Raw genomic sequence first — 8,731 nt, 5'->3', positions numbered from 1 at the left:
GCCAATGGCCCATGTATCCCAGCATCCTGTTCTTACAATGGCCAACCAGATGTCCAGTGGAAAGCTTGCAAGCTGGACCTGAGGGCAACACCAACTCTCCCCTCCTGCGGTTTCCAGCAACTGGCATTCAGTTAGTTACTGTAAACCGCTCAGAGAGCTTTGGCTATGGGGCGGTATATAAGTACAATAAATAAATAAATATAAATAAATAAATTCAGAGACATTCTGCCTTTCCTGGCAGAGGCAGAGCCTAGTAGCCACTGACAGCCTTTTCCTCCATGAATTTCTTGAAACCTCTTTTAAAGCCATCCAAGTTGGTAGCCATCACTGCCTCCTGTGGGAGTGAATTCCACAGTCTAAATATGTGCTGTGTGCAGAAGTCCTTTCTTTTGTCTGTCCTGAATCTTTAAACATTCAGCTTCATTGGATGTCCAAGAGTTCCAGTGTTTGTTGTTATATGCCTTCAAGTCGATTACAACTTATGGCGACCCTATGAATCTTTCGGATGTATTTGTGGGGTTTTCATGGCAAGAGGTATTCAGAGGTGGTTTACCATTGCCTTCCTCTAAGCCTATGGCACCCGGTATTCCCAGGCGGTCTCCCATCCAAGTACTAACCAGGCCTGACCCTGCTTAGCTTCCCAGATCAGACCAGATCAAGCGTGCTCAGGGTAGTATGGCTGTAGGCAGTTCTAGTGTCATGAAAGAGAAAAACCTCTATCCACTTTCTCCATGCTACGCATAATTTTATACACTTCTATCAGGCCACCTCTTACCTATTCACTAAAGTAAAAAGCCCCAAATGCTGCAACTTTTCCTGATAGGGGAGTCACTTCATCCCCTTGAATATATTTATTATTCATTGTTATGTTTTCAAAAGTCATTGTATGATGCCAAGATAATTTTTATGGGCATCTAATAAGTACAAATACATGCATGCACATTAAGGACAAATTACATCTGTCCCTCTCTGATATTTCATCTTCTAGAGACCTGGAGACAAAGCTGAACACTGAAGAACAATAGTTTGAACAACTCTAAATGTGGTGTAGTGGTTAGAGTGTTGGACTGGAGCCTGGGAGACCACGGTTCGTATCACCAGTCACTATCTCCTACAGTCTAATCTACTTCACAGGGTTGTTGTAAGGAAAAAACTGGGAGGGGGAGACTCATGTTTGTACATCACCTTGGGCTCCTCGGAGGAAAGGTGAGATATAAATGCAACAATAATAATAGAAATCCTCGAAAGGCAAGCAAAAGGACAGTGAATTTCCTAGGCAGTAAGCAAAAAGTAGAGAAGAGCCGGCATTCAGTGGCAGAGCGCCTGCTTTACATGCAAAGGGTCCCAGAGTCAATCCCTGCTAGCATCTCCAAGTAGGAAACCCCGACAGAATCCCTGGGGAGCCACTGCTAGTCCGTGTAGCCAGCCCTGAACTGGATGGACCAATGGTCAGATTCAGTAGAAGGCAGTTGGGACATGTGTGTGAGAGAGATCATCGTAAAGACAGATGGGTGTGTAGCGGAAAGATGTTTTCCAGTAGGTTCTGGGACTCAACCGTGGCTCTCTCCTAAGCTTTGAATCCTAAGTCTGAATCTGCCTTTAAGGCTCACACGGTCTTGAAATAAACAGCAAGTACCAAATTCCCAGTGTGTTTGGCCTCAGCTGACTTCCTGGGCCCTCTGTACCTCTGCCCTCTTTTCTGCAGATGTTATCATTCCATGGCCAAATTCTAGAGAAAGAAACGAAACCCTCATATTTCATTATAGACTCCAAGTAAGTTAATGAGTAGCTCATAGTTCCAGCCTTAGTTTGTTTTGGCTTTCCTTCTTAGATGAGAATCCAAAACCATATTATTGTAGGCCATTTCCTGCCACCTCATTTTGCAATTTTAAAAGCAGTATTTAAAAAAAGAAAAAACAGTGGAGTCTGACTTTAGCAACACTGAGAGGCAAGACTAAAAAGTGCCAATGGAAATTTCTGCGTTGGGATGGTCAAACTTCCGTGCTCAAATATCTAAACTTACTTAGCTTTTGTACAGCACTCTTGAGTATTCAAAATTACATAAGCATTACAAGATAATTGAAGGGTGAGAATTCAAAGTGGAGGGTGGGGGACTTGACTATGAAAGCAACCTTGGCTCAAATGGCTGAGAGCAGAATTAAGGTGGGCACAGCCCAATCTGAGCAGCCCAAGTCCTCCACTATCTTACTTTGTTCCCCTTACCGAAGGACGACCTCCTCAACTTGAGGAGGGGGTGACGAGGCACTTTCTGGCAAAGGACTCCAAAGAAAATGGGAAGGTCCTGGTGAGCAAATGGGTCAGAAAGTTCCTTTTTTCACTAGGAAATAATGGACCCTGTCACTCCCTGGCATGAAGTGTTGGCCACTTCCAGACTGCCACTATTTTGTAGGTGAGATTCAGTCATATACTGGCAAATTGAGGTTGCACATTTAAAAGTGGATTTGACACTCTTGCACAGCAAACCTGCTCACCGTCCCCCCATAAGCCGCAACCCATGGGCTTTTAGCAGTAAGGAAGGAGACAGGAAAAGGCACTGGAAACTGCGGGATAACAATCACTTGATGCAACATTGTATAACCTCCCTGTAAACAAACCAGAATGAACACTCAACAAATAGCAGATAGTGGAAAATTCAATCTTTGTGAAAAATAATTGGGGTGAATGTTCAATAAGCAGGTTGTTTGGAAGAGCTAGCTAAGAATGGGACAGAAATTTGATTCAGTTTGCATTTAACGCCAAACAGAGTTGCCAAGTGGTGGCTTGTGAGCATACAGATATATCGCCAAGGAAAAGAACCTGTTCCTTCAAAAGTTTTATTTATGGTAAATACAAAACAGTTTTGTGGGCCAGATAAATAGCATACATACAGTGTAACATCAAGGTGGAGTGCATACTCCTCTCGTCATGTTCCTGGTAAGCACTGCCTTTGACGAGGATGACCTTTTCAACAGGAGCTCACTGCCTCCGAGGGCCAAAATGCCGTCATACAAGTGTCTGTATCATTCAGAAGTTCTTTGGTAGTTACCAAAGTTTAGAGTTCGACAATGTCTGTAGTGGTTTCGTTAAAGAACAGAAGCAAGGTTAACACGCAAGTCCTGATAGTTTGCAAAATGAGAAATTTAGCACTCTACCAATGGGACTAGGGTGTGTGGCTGAATTTGGGTCAAGACACCATTGTTCTCTGGAGGCAAGACAGGATAGGTGAGGAAGTAATAGGCAAACATTGTTTCTCATGGAAAGATACTCAGCTGCTAAACAGGCATCACATTTCTCGTTAGAGAGCCTCAAAACACTGAGGGTGGGATTTAAATGCCCAAGAAGAGCCATGCTAGGAGTTGGTGATGGAAAAAAATGGGCATCTATATGGCTTTCACAACACCTTTAGTAGAAAAGCTTCCAAGTCTGTTTCACTTTCTTGTTAAAGTCACAGATGATACAAACTGAAAAACATTTTATGTCCAGATTGCCTCTTCTCTTTAAGGCTGGTCCAAGACATTTGGGGGCTGGAGGTGGAGAACCCAAATGGCCCTCCATGCAGTCTTTAGCCCAGGAGCACCATCTGTCAGGATGCACTGAAGACGAGTGGTACTCTTGCAGAGCTCCCATCCATTTCAATGGGGCTTATGCAGGAGAATGTCTGGATAGACTGTGCCCTGTATGGAGAGCTATTGGTGCTTTCTGCCTCCAGGCCCAAAACACCTTGGGTTAGCTCTGCTCACTTTCATAAACGTGCTTCCTGCAAGCTGAACTTGAGAGAGCTCTTCCAATCATTGCAATTTTAGGGGTTGCATCTCAAGTTTTCACCACGCTGGGGGCAAAAGGACAAAAAATAAAAACAAAACAGAACATTTCTCCTTAAATTATATTTAAAATTGAATCAACAAGAGCCAAATTTTCAAACATGCTCTCTCCTTGATGGCCACAGGTTATATGGGCAGCTGATTGCAGGGTTAACATAAGCTATCCAGTTATACAGGAATTCTCCCAGCTGTCGAGTATGATTGGATTTCTCATTTACACAGAGGCAACAAACACACATGGCGAAGGCCACAATTTTGTAGGAGTTCAGAAAAGCTACAGGATAAGACAGTAGCAGGTTTCAGTGTCTCTCATTTGTTTTAAAAAAGCAAGTTTCCAATCACTATTGTCTGTGAAGATATGGTTGGGAGTGTGTGGACCATTCACCATGCTTGCTGAAACCTTAGAAGCTTGTGGGTGGTGGCATCGGATGCTGGATAAGCTTCTCTGTGGCTGGGAGGCCAACAGAGTTCTTGGTCTCTCCTCCATGATTTGGAGAAGTGGAATAAATTATGGAACGGAATGTTGTTGTTATGTGCCTCCAAGTCAACTACGACTTATGGCAACCCTATGAATCAGTGACCTCCAAGAGCATCTGTCATGAACCACCCTGTTCAGATCTTGTAAGTTCAGGTCCTTGGTTTCCTTTATGGAATCAATCCATCTCTTGTTTGGCCTTCCTCTTTTTCTACTTCCTTCTGTTTTTCCCAGCATCATTGTCTTTTCTAATGAATCTTCTCATGATGTGTCCAAAGTAGGATAACCTCAGTTTCATCATTTTAGCTTCTAGTGATAGTTCTGGTTTAATTTGTTCTAACATCCAATTATTTGTCTTTTTTGCAGTTCATGGTATCTGCAAAGCTCTTCTCCAACACCAGATTTCAAATGAGTTGATTTTTCTCTTATCAGAAACGGAATAAACCTTGCTAAATGACTTATGAAATGTACTGAATTTGCAGAATTCATTAACATCTGTAGAATATGCTGTCTTGGACACATTAGCCTTAGAGAGTAACCAGGCTGGAAGTGATCCCTACCCAAAGAGTGGTCCAAATCTGGGAGAACCCCGGAAGGTTTGCCAGTTTCAAGGATGTTTAAACACTCATTAGCAAAAACTGTACCAGAAATTATAGCTTAGCCTCACTGCAATGGCTGGCAACTAGAATCTCACCTAGGCTTGGACTAGCCTGCAGATTTCGGAAGGGAGAAATCATGCCATCTTTTGCAAATCATGGGACAAATCATGCCAATCAATTTTTTGGCTGTCTCTGTCACTTTGTCAGTCCTTGGAGAATAATTGAAACATGAACCCAAGTGCATGATAAGATGATAAAGATGTTCTCCTAGACTGCAACACGTGAGGCCGCACCTGGGGGAATTGCAGATATTAAAGAAAAGAAACACCACACCACCCTGCACTTCGAAAACTAATTTGAAGTGTGGTGAGTGAGATGGAGAGCTCTCATCCAGCTTTCTCCCTGCTTTGCCAGGGACATTCTTCATGGGCTGAACTCCGCCTCCCCTGCAACTCCCCACCTGCAGTCTGAAATGGTACACTCCAGAGGCAGGTCGGTCACCCCCTCTACTGTTTTCTCTGCAGTAGTCAATGCAGTCCCCTTTCTTTGGGGCCCAGGAAAGAGGCTGGGCTCAGGCTTCCCAGCACCCCACTATGGGCAGGCAGGTCTAAATTGGAGCTTTGCAACTCCCATCTGCTACTCGACGTTATAGAAGATTGCATCTACATCTGCAGATCAGTATTTCTGCAACAAAGATAATTGAGAAGAGACACCTGACCGGCTCAGTATCCGAGTAGGTGATGCATGTTTAAGCTAGCTTCATGGCATTCAGGATGCCTTCGGAAAGAAAATTATTTCCCAGCAAGTAGATTGGGAGGTTTGTTCAAAAAGCATTTTGCCACAACCTGTGCGATACATAATTATGGGAATGCACAACCTATGATTTCGCTTCCCCATTTTCAATCATGTAGCAAAGTCTGTTTGTATGAGAAACATCATATTATAATTTTATCTTTTCTGAGGATTTATGCCACACTGGAGGAAAAACATTGCAGTACCTCTAAAACCACATTTCCTCAGGTTTTCTTCCTCTAGAATGCTGCTCCTTAGATCCTGATAATCTCTCAGAAAAACACTGGTTTAGTGTCTTGCTGTTAAATTTCCAGATTTCCTTCACAGTTGATAAAAGCAGCTTGTGATTTTCCTGCAAACCTTAATATTTGTAAAAGGGGGGGAGGGGATAAATGGATAAAATGGAACTACATGCCACTGATTCTCATGGACATGAACTCAGGTGGCAACACAAACCTGGGATTGGATTGACAGTCCAAATGTCTGAATGGCGGCTTGGCAGCAATGAAATTTTTGAGGTGCAGCAGTCTGCTCAGGTAGACATACACCAGCATCCTCCCCGATATTAAAAGTTATCTGGGGTGCACCGTGTGGATCACATCTATGGCCAGTCAAGCACAAATTTCATATTAGCCCATTCTTCCTGAAAAGTTGCAGATGGAGTTGTGTTTTGTATTGTCATCTAAGCCAGCCTTTGCCAAGCTGGTCCTCTCCAGATGCTTTGGACAACAACTCCCATCAGTCCCAGCCAGCCCAACTATGTGATACTGGGACTGATGGGAGTTGTAGTCCAAAGCATCTGGAGAGGACCAGATTGGTAAAGGTAAAGTAAGATAATATATAAAGGAAAAGGCATTTTCCGTCATGAACCTGCTACTCTGGACTTTTCTAAATGCTACTCTGGACTCTTCTAAAATGCAGACAGATTTGTCTTTCTTGGGTTTTTTATTCCTCCCCAAGGGATGAATATCCTAATTCTTTGTGGGCCAGAAACTTGAATTCCAGAAATGCTGTAACAAAAAGTAGGGTGACAAGCAGCAATGTGCCAAAATGAATACCGAGAAGGTTCCTCCAACCTTTGGAGTGAACCAACCCACACTGGACAGGACAAACACCCTCAGTGAGGCCAACACATTCAAATATCTGGTTTCTCTTGGACACGACAGCTGCCTCAGCCTTGGCCTTGGAAGAAAAGAGGAGTCAATAAAAGAAGGCAACCCATCAACCGCTCCATTTGGGCAGCTTATTGGAGTCATGGACTTCTAAACACCGTTTACCTACATATTATAATACCAAAGTCCTTAACGCAGGTCAAAGAGAATAATAAATAGATCAAAACTTCTGGTTATGATATAATACTGACTTTATAACCTCTTGTGTAAAAGATGAGGCTCTCTCTCCTGAGATACAGCAAATGTGGGCAGGGCAGGGGGAGACCGTAACAGTGTACCATCAATGTACCAATGCACCGCAGCTGAAGAGTCTAGAAAGAACAGCCCACCCTCTCTTCCTCTTGCAGCCCCAAAACCTATTTTAGGAAGTGCCTGGAAGAGTTTCTTCGTCACATGCCCCTTCAGCTCAGGGTTCTTTCAAGCAAAACCAACAGAGAAAGATTAGCCTTCATCTTCCCGTAGTTCAGTAGGGAGAAATTTGTATTGCTGCTGGCGGATCTGGGCCAGTTTCTTCCTTGCTTCTTCCAACTCGCGTTCCTTCTTCAGCATTTCCTCCTGTGCTGCAATGATCTAGAAGAATGAAGGACAGCTATGGTACTATGGGAATAAATCAATGATGACACAACAATGTGTATTGAAGCATATTGTAATCGCTCTGCATGTGCAAGGAACGAAAGCCTGGAGAATTTCAGAATGTCAGAGCCTAATTTACAAGGAAGAGTGTCTGTATACTATAGTCAGCATGGATTTTTCGCATTCCACAGTGTTAAATTGAAAATACCCCCCATGACATTCTGAGGCTTCCCATAAGCTCATTTCAAAACAAAACCTTCCAAAACTTATAGTCCTGAACTCAGAAATGCTTGCTTAACAACCCTCTCAATTTTCATGGCAATACACAAAACAGTCAGAGAGAATCGAGAGTTCAAAGTGAAAAAAGAGAGAGAAAAAACAGACCCCTTTTGGACTTTTTTCTGTCAGAGTTCTCATAATCTGTTGAAAGTAATTAAAAATCAGCCATGTTCACAGATCCTATTACTGACCTTGTCCCACACTCTGACCTTCATCTTCTGCAGTTTAAACGTTAAAAAAATGCCTGGCTGATTTTTAATTAATTTAAGAAATTTAACATTGAACTCATTGATAAGGCCGGGCATGCTCAGTAAGAACCAACTGTCAGTGTTCTAAATGCAAGACTCACAGTTGCTGGGCTTGCCTAATCAGGAGGCCACACCCACACCAGACTTTGATTTCAGGTGAGACAGTCATGGCTTCCCCCAGAGAATCCTGGGAAGTGTAGCTTGTGAAGGGTGCTGAGAGGAGACTCCTATTCCACTGACAGAGCTCCAGTGGCCAGAGTGGTTCAACAGTCAGCCACTCTGATTGAAGCTCTGTGAGTGGAAAAGGGCCTCTCCTAGCAACTCTCAGTACTTTTCACCAACTACACTTCCCAGGATTCTTTGAGAGAAGCCATGACTATCCAAAGTGAAATAAAGGTCTGGTGTAGATGTGGCCAGGGACAGCTTTGGTTTAAATTTGAGTGGGAGGCTACATGTGCCTGCTGTAGAATAAAAAGGTGGAGGAAATCCTGAAAAAGAATGATATTGTTCACAATGTTTTCCTTTTGGAAAGGAAAGTGTCTTCCCCTCTGCCCAGTGCCCACCCACACAATCTCCTCCCCCTCCTGCTCCCCCCTTCCTCCCTCCTCCTCCCCTCCCCCAGGTCAATTTCACCTATCCTAAGCATGATTGCACAGGAGTAAATCCCACTGAACTCAATAAACATGCAAATGATCAAACCTGCCCACCCTCCTCCTCCCTCCCATCATCTCCCTTTTGCCCCTTCCCTCCCCCTTCCTTCACCCCTTCCCAT

The 8,731-nt window shown here is 43.6% G+C and overlaps 1 protein-coding gene and 1 pseudogene across 8 annotated transcripts in view; both read right to left on the bottom strand.

Moving 5' to 3' along the window:
- Nucleotides 1-568: 568 nt before the first annotated feature.
- LOC133370173 (5S ribosomal RNA) lies at nt 569-687 on the bottom strand (annotated as a pseudogene).
- Nucleotides 688-7,032: 6,345 nt separating this feature from the next.
- TLN2 (talin 2) overlaps nt 7,033-8,731 on the bottom strand; it is a 232,395-nt gene continuing 230,696 nt past the window's right edge. For all 8 annotated transcript variants that reach the window (XM_061595996.1, XM_061595999.1, XM_061595994.1 and 5 more), the window contains one exon: nt 7,033-7,429. In XM_061595996.1, coding sequence (XP_061451980.1) covers nt 7,301-7,429 — 129 coding nt within the window. In that variant the 3' untranslated portion in view covers nt 7,033-7,300. The remainder of the gene's footprint in view (nt 7,430-8,731) is intronic.

Source organism: Rhineura floridana, chromosome 14 (genome assembly GCF_030035675.1).
Source record: "Rhineura floridana isolate rRhiFlo1 chromosome 14, rRhiFlo1.hap2, whole genome shotgun sequence".
Classification (NCBI taxonomy): Eukaryota; Metazoa; Chordata; class Lepidosauria; order Squamata; family Rhineuridae; genus Rhineura; species Rhineura floridana.
Note: the sequence above shows the minus strand (reverse complement) of the source record. Positions and strands in the feature narration are given on the sequence as shown.